The sequence below is a fragment of the Euleptes europaea genome, chromosome 1, assembly GCF_029931775.1.
Source record: "Euleptes europaea isolate rEulEur1 chromosome 1, rEulEur1.hap1, whole genome shotgun sequence".
In the NCBI taxonomy this organism is placed as follows: Eukaryota; Metazoa; Chordata; class Lepidosauria; order Squamata; family Sphaerodactylidae; genus Euleptes; species Euleptes europaea.
In genome coordinates this window covers 134,500,100-134,514,370 of record NC_079312.1, presented here as the reverse complement: position 1 = coordinate 134,514,370, position 14,271 = coordinate 134,500,100, and the positions used below count along the sequence as shown (strand labels likewise).

Here is a 14,271-nt window from a genome sequence, read left to right as displayed (position 1 = left end):
ATGTTTTTTTTATTAGTTTTTGCAAATAACAAAAAAAAGAAAAGAAAATCACATAACAAATTCTAAATCATATAAACAAATAACTAAAAAGGAAAATACAAAAAGAGCACTTGTTCTTTATATCTTTATATCTTCTATTATAACGTTATGGAATAAACGGTGCCCATACCCACCACCCACCTTAAATGTGTCTCCCACCACCACCGGACTTCCGGAGAAGTTTTCTGACAGTATTAAAAATTACTAAAAATGTCCTATCTTTGACATCTGAGCCTTGCTCAGATCTTGCAAACTGAAGGCCGGGGCTTCCTTTATGGAGTCCGTCCATCTCTGGTTGGGTCTGCCTCTTTTCCTGCTGAACCCCCCCCCCCCCCAAGATTACTCGGACTCACCGCAGCCCCCGCAGGCGCAAGACACTCCAACCCGGGAGATCCCGTCCGCGCAGCCACACACACACACACCCAATGACGCGTCTCGTGTGACCCGGAGGCGGAGCTGCAGCCGAGGTTGGAGGCTGCGGCCGCCTTGCTGGGCGGCGTCTAGGAGCCTTTCTGCTCCGTGCCCCCTCCGCCCGGGGAAGGGGGCTCCGGTCTCGGCATGCAGCGGGCGCTGGGTGCAAGTTGCGCGCTGGCTCTGCTGCTGCTGCTGCTGGGGTTCTGCGGCGCGACGAAGCCGCCGGGCAGAGGGTCTCGCCATGTTCTCCTTATTGTAGGTAAGCGAGGGAGGGGTTGGGGTTGGGGGGGCGTTGCTCTGTAGGGATGCACGCAAATCAAGGGCCGGATGCGCCTCGCTGTTCCTGCACCGAGGCCGACCCAGGAGGCGTCACGCGGGGTAGATCCATATCTAGAAGACTTGGTTTTTATGTGTCGGCTTCCTCTACTGTGATGCCCAGCTATAAGGGCTGGTTGAGAACACTATGTGCAAACAGATGCGCTGGGATACCTAAAGCAACAGGCGATGGGAGAAACGGAAGAAATGGAACTGAAGACGAAGTGGGAACCCATGCGTTAACTGGGTGAAAAGAGGAGAAGCCAACGAAGAGGCTTTAGTAAAACTAAAGAGGCTATGCTCATGGCTGAAAATATGGTGTTATGGATTGGTCCGTGGGGGGAGGGAAAGGGGGGAATTTGTATTGGAAGAAGAAAAGTGTAAATTGTAATTATAAAGGTATGGAGATGTGTATATATATATATAATGTATATGTATATGTGTGTGTGTGTGTGTGTGTATATATATATATATATATATATATAAAAGAACACTATGTATTAATACGCACACACATGGAAGCTTTGGGAAGTTGGCATCCGGGAGCCATGAACCAACAAATCATGCTCTCTGTGCCTGGTACGGCCTTTCACCAGTAGAGAGCTCTGAATTACGTTCATCTTCAGGAATGTGGTTTCTGGTTACCGAGCTCACAAGATCAGGCACTCATTAAGTGACGCCTTCGGCCAATATCTATAGGTTATGCTAATGAGAGTGAAGTAGACATTTAATGTGCATTGGTGCTTTTGTGTATCCATCTGCTTGTCAGCAGCCATGGGCCTGCCCCATGCGAATGCATAAATGATACTGACTTTCCTTTGTTTTTCGGGTGAGTAACTCTGCATCTTGTTTGTGGGTTATTTCACCCCCAGGGTCTCTGTTTAGCTAAATAAAGAACTGTTGCTTATTTTAACCTCCTCCTAGTTGTCTTCATTGGACTCTGTAAGACAACCAGGGCACTTCACTACCAACTTAAGGCAGAATCAAATCGGATATCCCACCAAATCACCCCCTCCCCACAACAGACGCCCTGTGAGGTAGGTGGGGCAGAGAGAGTGTGACTAGCCCAACGCCACCCAGCTGGCTTCATGTGTAGGAATGGGGGAACAAATCCAGTTCACCAGATTAGCCTCCACTGCTCATGTGGAAGAGCGGGGAATCAAACCCGGTTCTCCAGATCAGAGTCTAGAACTCCGATCAGCAACCTGGTCGGTCCTGGCTGGTGCTTGGATGGGAGACCACCAAGGAATACCAGGGTCGCTATAGGGAGGAAAGTAATGGCAAACCACCCTACTGGGTTTCCATCAGTCCGGCACTTTACACTCACACAGAGTCAGCAACTTGTTTTACTGCAGGGCCACTTGGAGGACAGGATAGAAGGTGGCCAGACCCCAAAGTGGACTGCCTGCCACTTCTGTTGATACAGTCCACGTAGCTGTCTTTCCTCTGGATTGGCAAGTGGGATGGAGGGCGACTGAGTCATGTTTGAATGGGCGTTCAGCTGCTCACTCCCTTATCTCAACAGGCAGCATGGACACCAAGCAATCAGGCTATGTTGCCATCTTTTCTGCTGGTACAGGGACTGTCCCATTAAAAGTGGTATAATGGGCAGAAATCCAACCGGTGCTGCTTCCCCCAGCATCTAAATGTAGTCACGCAGAAGCCATTGCTTGTTGAATTATGCCTGCTGGCAGACCACTGTTCTGGATTAGAGCTGTCAGGAAAAAGGTGAAGCTTTGCCTGTGAATATTAACTTGCGCAGTGAGCACTTGTGAGGCTTTATTCTTGGGTGGAAGGTTTCAACCACTTTCATAAGGAGAAAATGCGTGGATGGTATTGAATTAGAGGTGAGTGAGCCCATATGCTTTAGTGGGTGGGGCCAGAGCAAACAGGATTGTGACTGATTGAGAACTGTAAGATCTGCGGTATTTTCTCATCTATTCTGTTAATTCTGTAGTTTCTTGTATATCCTGCTGACTGAATCAATGGAACCTATGTGTTCGTGGTACCTTTAGGTGACTCAGACTCCAGAGTCCTATGTTCTGTGACTATGTTTTTGTCACGAGAGCGTCTGGGAACAATGTAGTTAACGTAGGATGAATTTACTGGTGCTTCAGACACGGCATAAAGTTTGGGTGAGTTACAGGGATTTGAATCAGAGATCTTCATTCAGCCAAACTCAACTTGAGCTACAGAATTCAGACCTATTCCCAACCACATAAGAATGGGTTCAGATATGCCAAAGGCATCACAGTGGAGATCCTGATCTTACAACTTGACCTCTCACCCCTCCATGACAGCTGATGATGGTGGTTTTGAGAGCGGTGTGTACAACAACACAGCCATCAGTACTCCAAACCTGGACGCCTTGGCCCAACGTAGCTTGATCTTCCGGAATGCCTTCACCTCTGTCAGCAGCTGTTCTCCCAGCCGAGCCAGCCTCCTGACAGGCCTGCCCCAGGTAATGCTTGTCAGATGGGGAGGGGGGAGAACTTGCAGTGTGAGTGAATGGCTCAGTCCTTTCCTGTGTGACCTTGGAAGTCTGTTGAGGAAGACCCTAACCATTGGTCCCATTCTACTGATACTGCAAATGATCTTATCATCTACAGCACCAGAATGGGATGTATGGGCTACATCAGGATGTACATCACTTCAACTCCTTTGACAGTGTTCGTAGCCTTCCTCTACTGCTCAGCAAGGCAGGGATCCGGACAGGTAAGCTGCCTAGAGAAACAGAATTTCTGCTCCCAAATTCATTTGGAATTCAAGATGGTACCCTGCTCTAGTCCCTTGTTTATAACACATCTTGATTAAAGTCTGCACTTCATGATTATACAGAGATGAGCAATAGGGAAAGAAGATCGAGTCTTTCCGTTTTGTCCACCACTGTGCTCCCTCCGCCTTGATCTGGATGGCCCAGGCTAGCCCAGTCTTGTAAGATTTTGGAAGCTAAGCAGGGTTGGGTCTGGCTAGCACTTGGATGGGAGACCACCAAGGAAGTCCAGGGTTGCTATGCAGAGGCAGGTAATGGCAAACCATTTGTATATCTCTTGCCTAGAAAACCCTATGGGGTCACCATAAGACACCTGTGCTTGATGGCACTTTCCACCATACTCCCTCCAGTATTTTTCTACCATTGATAAGGCAGGAGCTGCAATCAGCTCTGCTGTAAAGCATGCCCATCCCATAGTAGAACAGCATCTTGAACATACGCTATTCTTGACTAACTTTCACTTAGAGAGTCTTCTTGTACAAAACTTCAGGTATGGATACCCAACTACAAAATGTATTGCATTGCTTATGAAGATTGTATTTGTACAAGTTGCCAATTCTGCTCTCAAGGTTCTGTCCATTTCCTGATCAGTATTTCCTGGAATCTTAAAATGGAAGGCAGAGTTTTTAGTATTGATGCATACTACACTATTCATGTATTTTTTGTGTGAATAACATATATAAAATTATACTACTTTGTGTATAAAATGCACTCGGTATGAAAAGGAGGGAATGTATATAAAATAGGGCTTAATTGGAGCCAAGGCTCACCAGGACTGAAATTATTACCAAGTTTTCTAAGCCAGAGACTCCAGCTTGGAACCTGTGAAGGAATAAAATTCATTCTGCATGTGTGTTTAAGGGCAGTGGCTCACCCCTTGCTGTTCTCCAACCAAAGCAAAGCTCAAGCACAAGTGATTGCATTTGCTCACCTCTGTAACGTGCCTTTATCCCAGCCTCTCAGTCAGAATATAGTTTGTAAGGCCGTTGGGGGGGTGGATCTGTGATTTACTTTATACTACTATGTAAAGTGCTATGTGCACAGTGGTACTCCCTAAAATAATAGTAATTTGGGATTTGGTTATGAGGTTCAAGCTCAGGGCAGCTCACGTCCAACATAAATATGCAATTGGTGATAAAATCAACATCATACAATATAACAATAATTTAAACTATAATATTATCTAATAATTCAACAATTTAAAACAAAAAAAAATCCAGGAGCCAATAACTTCAATGACACTTCATAACAATAGTGGTAGGGAGCAGGTAGGCATATAAAAAGTAGACTAAAGATGGAACAAGGTGGAACAGGGAGGCCAATTTATTATGGAGCTGTCACTGTCCTCAACTGTAGGCCTGGCGGATCATCTCCATCTTACAGGCCCTGCGGAATTGAGCTAAGTCCTGCAGGGCCCTGGTCTCATTTTCAGAGAGCTCCACCAGCTTCTTCCGTTTTTATCTCTGACTGACTGTTTGTCTGCATCAGGGATCATCGGAAAGAAGCATGTTGGACCAGAGACTGTGTATCCCTTTGACTTTGCCTACACTGAGGAGAACGGCTCTGTCTTGCAGGTGGGGAGGAATATCACCCGGATCAAGCTCCTCGTTCGGAAATTTCTCCGCAGCCAAGATGAGAAGTAAGATCCCAGCATCTGGGGCTAAGATTGCATAACGGAGTTGCTTCCTTAAATATCTGGGTACATTGCATCAAGGCATCCGGGCTCAGTTGGTTAGACATTGAGGAAGTGCAGAAGTACTAGGGTAATCCAAGGGCTGTGGTTAGGAGAAGAGATTCCCTGGAAAAGCTGGGGGCAGTCCTTTGGTTTCGGATCATAGAAAGGTGGGTTTACAAGGAGAGTTTGTGACTGGGACAGACTGACATTGAGGTAGCAATTCAGAACATAACCATGTGGGGGGTGGCTATCTGGTGGCTGTGGTTTGGGGCATCTTCAGAACTGGCAGATACTGGGCTGAGAATGCAGTTAGTTTCAAGGGGAGAAATGAGCCCAAGAATGGGAATACAGGTGGATGTTGAGGTCCATTCGTGACATTTCTTGGGAGAGCCCAGCAATAGCATATCAGGCAGATGGTGGATTCACATACAAGGAGGCATTTGCCAACACAGTTGGGAGCAATATAAAGTGGAGAGACCACAGTAGGACTTTGGGAAGCAAAGCTAACAGATTTGGGGAACTGCAGTTTAAGACTGCTGGAGATCCAGCAAGGGACAATAGAGGAACAGGAGTGATTTAGCAGAATTAAGATTGGAATGGGTGGATGTGGGCAATCATAGAACAGATGTAAGGCGGATGAGAGAGGTCCTCCAGAGAACATCTGTTAAAAGGGGGTGGAAAGTATACAGCACCATGAGACTGTATTTGAATGACCTCTGAGTACATTCACATCTGCCTTTTCAACTTTCAGGCCTTTTTTCCTCTATGTTGCTTTCCATGATCCTCATCGCTGTGGCCACTCTCAACCCCAGTATGGAGCCTTTTGTGAAAAATTTGGCAATGGAGAGACTGGAATGGGCCGGATCCCAGACTGGAAACCCCAGCATTACAGCCCAGATCAAGTGCAGGTGTGGATTCCCAGAGTACTTGCATTTTGCAGAAAACTACAAACCCAGTGCGGTGTAGTGGTTAAGAGCGGTGGATGCTAATCTGGGGAACGGGTTTTGTTTCCCCACTCCTCCACATGAAGCCAACTGGGTAACCTTGGGCTAGTCACAGCTCTCTCAGCCGCACCTATTTCACAGGGGAGGGGAAGGGGATTATAAGCTGGTCCGATTCTTCCTTAAGTGGGAGAGAAAGTCGGCATATAAAAACCAACTCTTCTTCTAGTCTTCACCACTGCAGGATCAGTACAGAAGACTAAGGGAGGTTTACCTGCGTCCCAAATGCTGACTTAGCTGTTGCAGATTCTCGGTAGCTTGATTTGCCAGTGTTCTCTTAGTGTCCCTCACTCTGCAGCTCAAACGTCTGGTTAACAGCGGCTTCTCTTTTCTGCCCTCTCAGGTCCCATATTTTGTGCAGGATACACCAGCTGCTCGTTCAGATTTGGCTGCTCAGTACACAACCATCGGGCGCATGGATCAAGGTAAACCATTACTGAACCAGAGGAATCTTGCTTGTGGGAGTGGGGGGAGAAGGTTTGAGTTGCAGTGCACTTGAAGTAGAACAGAATCCCAAGAGTTTAGTGAGTTTTGCACATTTGATTACTCCTAAGCTGTTAAACCTAAAGCAGTCATTCTGGGCAAATGTCTGCTCTAAGGGAAAGGATTGAAATCAAATTCTTTTTGGTGAGACTTTAATACAGGCATGCAGTGGTCTTTAAGTCCTAAAATGACTAAACTGAGGCTATCGTATTTTGGTCACGTCATGAGACGACAAGAGTCACTGGAAAAGAGTCATGCTAGGAAAAGTTGAGGGCAGCAGGAGGGGAGGGAGACCCAACAAGAGATGGATTGACAAGAGAAGGCCACAGCCTTCAGTTTGCAAGATCAGAGCAAGGCTGTCAAAGACAGGACATTTTGGAGAACTTTCATTCATAGGGTCGCCATGAGTCGGAGGCGACTTGACAGCACTTAACACACATATGGATCTTGGAACCTCAGCTTTTAAAGAAGTGTGTCACTCATGTGGTTTTAGGTACAAAATTAACAATAAAGAAGTAGGTCTTCCAGGTGGGTAAAGAAGTGCTTTGTTATTTCCAGCATTTATGATCAAGAGCACTCCCCCAAGTAGGTGGAAGTGTCAGCTAGTGACATCTGATCAGTTGATGGTAAATAGCTGTAGAGGTTTCCTCGTTCGTCTGTAGCTACTGTGTGGATGTTCAGTGAAGGTCTGTCTACAAGTGAGACAGATATGAAGAAGATAAAGGTGTTTCTTCCTTGCCATCTGGGCAAAGTAAATGGTAGAAATGGGCGTAAGCCAGAGGATCCTTACTAAGCACCACTGATTCTTTTTTTGGGGGGGACTTGCAGGCATTGGCCTTGTCCTGGAGGAGCTACACAATGCTGGCTTCAGCAACAATACACTTGTGGTCTACACGTCAGACAATGGTATCCCCTTCCCCAGTGGAAGAACCAACCTGTATTGGTCAGGCACAGCTGAACCCCTCCTCATCTCTTCCCCTGAGCACCCTTCACGCTGGGGACAGGTCAGCAATGCCTACGCCAGCCTTCTGGGTAAGAGCTGTTCAAAAACCTACTTGTGTATTTACATTGTGGGTGGGGAAGTAAAGAACCCATAGTAAAGGAGTCAAGGGCCTTTGTGGAATCAGGCAGAAAGGTGTTTTTCTCCAGGTTTTATGGAGCACCTGCTCCTTTCTTTTCCCTTATGCCATCACGTTCTTCTTGCTGCCACAGTGATTGAATGGGATGATGTATGCTGCATGCAAAACATTCTGTGGATGGCAGTGCAGGCTCTCATGCCCACGTTTCCCATTCTCATGAGCAGCAGGAGAGAGAAGTATGCAGTGGGGGGGGCAGCCTAGGTGGGAGCAGCAGCAAAGTTCTCACTGTACTTGTTACTGTATGGAGGCTGCAATGAATATTGAGGCTGCACTGAGTGGCAATAAGGGGAAAGAATCAGGGTTTAGAACCAGCTCCTAGGTCAATATTCCTGGAGATCCACAAACAAAAGATAACTTTCAAGGCAAAGAAAGGGTATATGCAATAGCCTTGGGATGGTGTAAAGGGCTTTCATTGATGCCTACCAGGTATCCAACCCAGCGCCATCTTTACCAGGCCACTCCTGTGGGTAGGGTTCCAGCCCTGCCACCTGCATTCATATTTTCCTCTTCTCCCTCCCTCTGCAGATATCACCCCTACCGTTTTGGATTGGTTCTCCGTGCCATATCCCAGCTACAGCCTCTTTGGGAAGCAGAGGGTGCAACTCATGGGGAAGTCCCTGCTGCCAGCCCTGTGGTCAGAGCCACCGTGGGCGACTGCCTTTGCAAGCCAGAGCCTGCACGAGGTGACCATGCACTATCCCATGCGAGCTGTGCAGCGTGGCCCCCTGCGCCTCATCCACAACCTGCAGAACCGCATGTCCTTCCCCATTGATCAAGATTTCTATGTTTCACCCACATTCCAAGACCTGCTGAATAGGACTCAGGTAGGGCAGCCCACCCACTGGAACAAGACGTTGCATGGCTACTATTACCGAAAACGCTGGGAACTGTACGATCTCAGCATGGATCCCACCGAGAGCCAGAACTTGGCTTCTAATCCTCGCTATGCTCAGGCTCTCCAGGAGCTGCAAGGGCTACTGCTGAAGTGGCAGTGGGAAACAGATGACCCCTGGGTGTGCGTGCCTGATGGGGTCCTGGAGGATAAGCCCAGCCCCCAGTGTCGGCCTCTCCACAACGAACTGTGATTTTAGTTCCTTATCTCTTGCGGTTGCTATTGCTTCCTCATGCGAAACAGAGGCAAAAGGAAAACAGCGAAATAAGGCTTCTGTTTTAACTTGCAAACTCTGCACTATGTAGAACTAAATACTTATGAGGCTGCAGTTTGGGGAAGGAGCTGCTGCCAAATGCGTGGTTACTGCCCACAGAATGGGAAGTGCCTGCCAATATTCTAAGTACTACAATTTATACACAAGCTTAGACAGACCATCCCTTCCAAAATAGTTGCTGTCTAACAGATAGCACAACTACCAAATGGAACAAAACATTCTGCAGACAACACTACCCCATCTAGATCAACAGGAGATGGGCCAGGCCTATCCAGGCTGTGGCTTGTTTGTCAGAAACAGCACCTTTCTAGGATGGTTCAGAGCTAGTTCAAAACTTCATAGGAGCGCATGTCTCAGTCCTCTCAGAATGGTCTGTACCACCTTAGAGCACACACATGGGAGCATCGTTTTGAAAGCACTGCCTCCCCAAATTTTTGCATTTGTGGAAAGCGAGTGAACAGAGAGGCAGCGAGCTTAAAAATAAGCAGTTCCCTCTCTGTATGCTGGGGTGGTCAAGGCACATAAGACAGCTGATCCATATTAAAAACAATATATTCAATTGGGCTGTTAATCCAAGAATAAGCAACCGTGTAGCTAAAACCACTGTCTGTGGAACAAATGGGGAAGCGAGCGGTTCCGATGTTGATGCCGCTGGTTTTGAGTAGACTGTTTCACTGAGTCATTCCTTTCCTGAAAGCAGCAACATCAACTAGAAGAGCTGGGGATTCCTTCCCTACTCCTGTTGTTTGCCTCTTCTACAGAGAAGGTGGGAACTCCCTCAGATTTTTGTCTCAGGGTTACCGTTGTGCACACCAGCAAGAGGCAGGAAACATGCAACAATATTACCAAGAATTTTAATTCATCACCATTATAATTCAAATAGAGTCATCTATTTACAATGAAATAAAATCTGACACTTATTTTTTATAAGCTTGATCTGTCAAAATAAACTGATAGCATACATAGAAAATGGAACTAAATAAGTGACAAATATAAAACTTGTTTGTTTTCTCTCTGTACATTGTCTGCCGTTTCTGGTATTCACACCTGTAGGATATTAACTACAAAATTCTGAAGAGCCAGATGTTGACAGGCAGAGAGATTCTGGGATACCCAGTACAATAAAGGAGAGACCACATGGCCTCAGGGATTTGAGGAGACTGCAAAGCCAGAGCAGTGCAAATAACACAGGATATTCACTATTTGTACATTATAATGTATATCCAATGGTACTTCAGATGAAATCTTAAAGTACCTTCTTAATACGTGCAATATATGTATTAAAATTTTTCATTTTAAGAAAAGTCTTAAGAGGTGCAAGCTACCAAACCATACCATGCTTAAAAATCAATGCGACTTAAACTTCTAACTATGTTGCACAATCTATTGAATAAATAGACTGAATAAATTCAGACATCATGCAAAACCATGGTTTAACTAAACTGACTATGGTTAGTACAATAGTGGAAAGGTGGGCCACTCTACTAACAGTATAGTTAGGGTCTAACAAACTGGGATATGGAACCTTGCAGATGGTTTATTAACCACAGTTCGTTTTTAACTATGGACGTGCGAATACAGACATTCTGGCTTAAGCGTAGTTTGTTCCCAAAAATGCCATCCTTGGCTACACAGCAAAGGTAATGACACCAGAATTGGGGTGACCACCTGAACATGGATTTCAAATTTTGGCAGAGTAATGTTTCTCGCAGCACATACCTTTGCCAAAACCTAGCTTAACTGGTTAGTTACATTCTAGTTGCTCAAAATGTTTTAAGAATTTATGCCTTCTTCCACCCTGAAATTTAAGGAAATCTTTTGTAGTAAAACGACAGTGAATTCTGTCCATTTATTTTTATACCTCCTTCCCATTTCTCACAAGGCATTGTGCCAACCTTACCCCTCGAGATCACTGTGCAAACATAGCTCACATTTCTTGTATTTGGGTTCTCAAACTCTATGCCCAGCCCCATATTTGGACTCTTATGGGGTGCACAAGACCTACACGAAAGGTCAAACCACAACTCAACATTTAGTATTGCCAGTTCTGGTGCTGGCATCAGTACTAGTCTAGTGTCCAGGGCTGGTGGCCCAACTCCCACACACACCTGCTCCAGAGAAGACTCCAGCAGGGGATGGCCTCACCCAAGGCACTGCTAAGGTAGGCAGCCCAGCCAGGGGCTGTGGAAAGGAAGCAAGACCATGACCATACCCAGAAATGCACTTGCCTCAGAGCCTGGTAAGCTCAGGCAGCAGACTGGACCTGGGAACTGGCCAGAGAAGGAGGTCAGAAGCAGGTGGGGTCTGTGGAAACAGGCAGAGTAGCCTCTTAAAACCTCGGGAGGGTGAGGCAGGAGAAGGGAGGGCCCAGCCAGGGAGGCCATTGGCCCAGATTCCCTTCACTCAACAGGGTGCCACCCCTAAAGAGAGAGCATTGGGGGAGTCTAGGATCATCTCACCCCCATAAAATCTTTTATTAGGCTGGCTCAGGAAAGACTAGGCCAGACCACTCCCAAGAAGCCATGTGAGAGGCAATGGGTGGGAAAAAGAGGGACCAGGGTGAAAGACACCCCCCCAATTCTGAGGTTCTTCCTGGGATGGTATCTGTAAAAGGGAATGCTGGAGCACTGCTGCCTTGGTAGCAAGCAGGACTGAAGTTAGCCATGAAAGTAGGGATAATGGGAGTATTCCTCACTTAAATATATGTTTAGCACCACTCACATATTGTGTACACAGCTGTGTTCAGTCCTCTGCATTCTCCCCCTCTAAGAGTTAGTGTTCTATTGCAGGCTGTAAAAGGTAAACACATGATTCTTCCTTATACCGAGTTGATCTATCAAGGGAAGAAGGAGAGGAAAAGTTGGTTTTTATATGGCAACTTTCTGTGCCACATAATGAAGAGTCAAACTGGCTTACAATCACCTTTCCTTCCCCTCCCCACAACACAACAGACACCCTGTGAGGTAGGTGGGGCTGAGAGTGTGTGACTAATGTCACACCCAGCTGGCTTCATGTGTAGGAGTGGGGAAACAAATCCAGTTCACCAGATTAGAGTCCACTGCTCCAAACCACTACCCCACGCTAGCTCTCAGAGTAGTAAGTGCTCTGGTAGTGCCTGTCCAGTGTTTCAGGCAGAGGTTCTTCGCATCACCTATTATTTGACCTTTTTAAGAGGACGGGCCAGGGATTGAACCTGAGACCTCCTGCATGTAAAAAATATGTTCTACTATTAAGCCTTGACAGGTTAGAAAGTTTGAGAATTTGCTTCTTTGTTCACTGAGTCAACAGCTTGTTTATTGACCCTTCCTAGCTAGTTGGGCTAGAACCCACCCCAGATATCCTTTAACTTGATCCAGAGTCTCCCAAGTTGCTCAAGTCTTTCCTTGGCCTGAGTTAAATGATTACCTCAAGCATGCCTGACTCCTGAAAGAGTCAATGAGGCACTTGTTCCACCCACACCACCTTCTTTTGCTCATCAGCGATGGCTGCACGGACACAACTGACAAGTGCATCGAGGTCATTCCAGGCATCAGGGGTGATGGTGCCATACAGGCAGGGCACTCTCTCAAGCTGAGCCTCCTCTTTCCGGGTACTCTCCAAAAGCTGTTCCTCACTTGCTCCAAGGCGCTGTAGGGCTTTCCTGAAACAGAAGTCATTTACAGGTGGAAGAAGAGTTGGTTTTTATATGCCAACTTTCTCTACCACTTAAGGAAGAATCGAACCGGTTTACAATCACCTTCCCTTCCCCTCCCCACAACAGACACCCTGTGAGGGAGATGGGGCTGAGAGAGCTCCAAAAGAGTTGTGACTAGCCCAAGGTCACCCAGTTGGCTTCATGTGTAGGAGTGGGGGAACAAATCCAGTTCACCAGATTAGCCTCTGCCGCTCAAGTGGAGAAGTGGGGAATCAAACCCGGTTCTCCAGATTAGAGTCCACCGCTCCAAACCACTATACCACGCTGGAAGAAAGCAAGTCAAAATCCAGACCTCCCATGCTTAGGTCTGTTTCAAGGAATACAAGGAAAAGAGGGTGTAGTGTCAGGTGAGGCAAAGGACCAACTTTGTCCTAGCTAGTTCTGTTAAGAAGAAGAACAGTGGGTATCCTAGAGAAGGAGCGATCTCAATGGAGGAAAAGCATGCACATGCCCATTTGGGTGACTGGCACAGTTGTTGGCCAACTCCCTTTCAGTGGCGTGGTGTGATTGCCTACAGCTTATCCCTATGCCGTCAAATATGTAAAAGTCTACATACCTGACCTGTAACACTGGATCCCTGAACCTTGGCTCCAAAGGGACGGGGATGCCCAGGGATTATACCACAGTTGGAATGAAGGAGGCTTTGCTCTTTGGCTTCTTCTGAGCAGCAACACCTACCTGAACTTCTTGCCATTCTTCTCACTGATGATGACCAGGATAATGATGGGATAGATTTCCATAGCCAACAGTTCCTGAACTTTCTCCAGGCCCATGTCCAGCCAGCCATGGATGTTCTAGAGGTGGCCAAGGAGAGAGTTTCAAGGGCATGCATGCTTCTCACTGCTGTCCTACAGTGAGCATTATTTGTATTGCCGGTATTGGGTGGGTAGGATGGTTATCTAGTGCCTTAGAGACAATTGTTATCTTCACCCCAAGACAAATCTGCCCCATCTCTATTACCTTCTCCATTAGCACCTCCAGAGCCTGGTGTGGAACGCAACAGCTGCTGTTTGTATGTCTCTTGTCAGGGAGTGCATCTCTGCTCTGTGTTTCATTCTGAGGCTCTGCAGAAGCAGGAAGGAGATTGGTCAAATGACATAATGGTGAACTTTTTAAACTAGATTTTTTAAAATATAACACAAAACATAACATATTTCATACTCCCAACTACAAAAAAAAGATGTTATACTAACATAAAATATATACGCAAACACTTCCTTACCTTCCTCCAAAACATTGTAAACAATGCCTAGCACTCAATGCATTTATCCAAACCTTGGAAATTATTCCTCTGGCTCCTTTGAGAATATGTTAATTTATTTAACAAGACAGTATTCCACACAAAGTAGAACCAATCACCTTTGGAGGTAAGTTCTAACTTTTTTTCATTTTGCTGCTGTTTCCAGTTTAGCAGTAGTAAATAGGCTGAAGACTATTTCTACATCTGAAAAGGTGATGTGCCTTTTACACTGACTAACAGAATAACTTTTGGATCAAGGGGTACATTACAACACAACATTTCATTAATACACTGAACTACCAATAGGGTTGCCAGGTCCCTCTTCGCAACCA

At 46.3% G+C, this 14,271-nt stretch overlaps 2 protein-coding genes across 2 annotated transcripts in view; one reads left to right on the top strand and one right to left on the bottom strand.

The window, feature by feature from the left end:
* The first annotated feature begins 3,097 nt into the window (after positions 1 to 3,097).
* On the top strand, positions 3,098 to 8,990 carry SGSH (N-sulfoglucosamine sulfohydrolase). The gene is made up of 7 exons (XM_056860090.1): positions 3,098 to 3,229; positions 3,378 to 3,483; positions 5,116 to 5,180; positions 5,968 to 6,124; positions 6,561 to 6,642; positions 7,529 to 7,732; positions 8,365 to 8,990. The coding sequence occupies exons 2-7, from the start codon at positions 3,385 to 3,387 to the stop codon at positions 8,922 to 8,924; spliced, it is 1,167 nt and encodes a 388-aa protein (XP_056716068.1). The 5' UTR covers positions 3,098 to 3,229; positions 3,378 to 3,384; the 3' UTR covers positions 8,925 to 8,990.
* A 3,402-nt stretch (positions 8,991 to 12,392) lies between these two features.
* Positions 12,393 to 14,271, bottom strand: part of CARD14 (caspase recruitment domain family member 14) — a 28,454-nt gene continuing 26,575 nt past the window's right edge. Inside the window, exons 19-21 of the mRNA XM_056861794.1 lie at positions 13,660 to 13,763; positions 13,378 to 13,493; positions 12,393 to 12,645 (exon numbers count right to left, since the gene is read on the bottom strand). Of these exons, the coding sequence (XP_056717772.1) occupies positions 12,438 to 12,645; positions 13,378 to 13,493; positions 13,660 to 13,763 (428 nt within the window). The 3' untranslated portion in view covers positions 12,393 to 12,437. The remainder of the gene's footprint in view (positions 12,646 to 13,377; positions 13,494 to 13,659; positions 13,764 to 14,271) is intronic.

What these genes read in the sequence shown, in the direction of transcription:
- SGSH (XM_056860090.1), top strand. Translation starts at nt 3,385, where the DNA reads ATGGGATGTATGGGCTACATCAGGATGTACATCACTTCAACTCCTTTG. An exon ending in CAAGGCAGGGATCCGGACAG is followed by an intron (nt 3,484 to 5,115) that starts GTAAGCTGCCTA and finishes TCTGTCTTGCAG; the next exon opens with GTGGGGAGGAATATCACCCG. An exon ending in TGCCTACGCCAGCCTTCTGG is followed by an intron (nt 7,733 to 8,364) that starts GTAAGAGCTGTT and finishes CTCCCTCTGCAG; the next exon opens with ATATCACCCCTACCGTTTTG.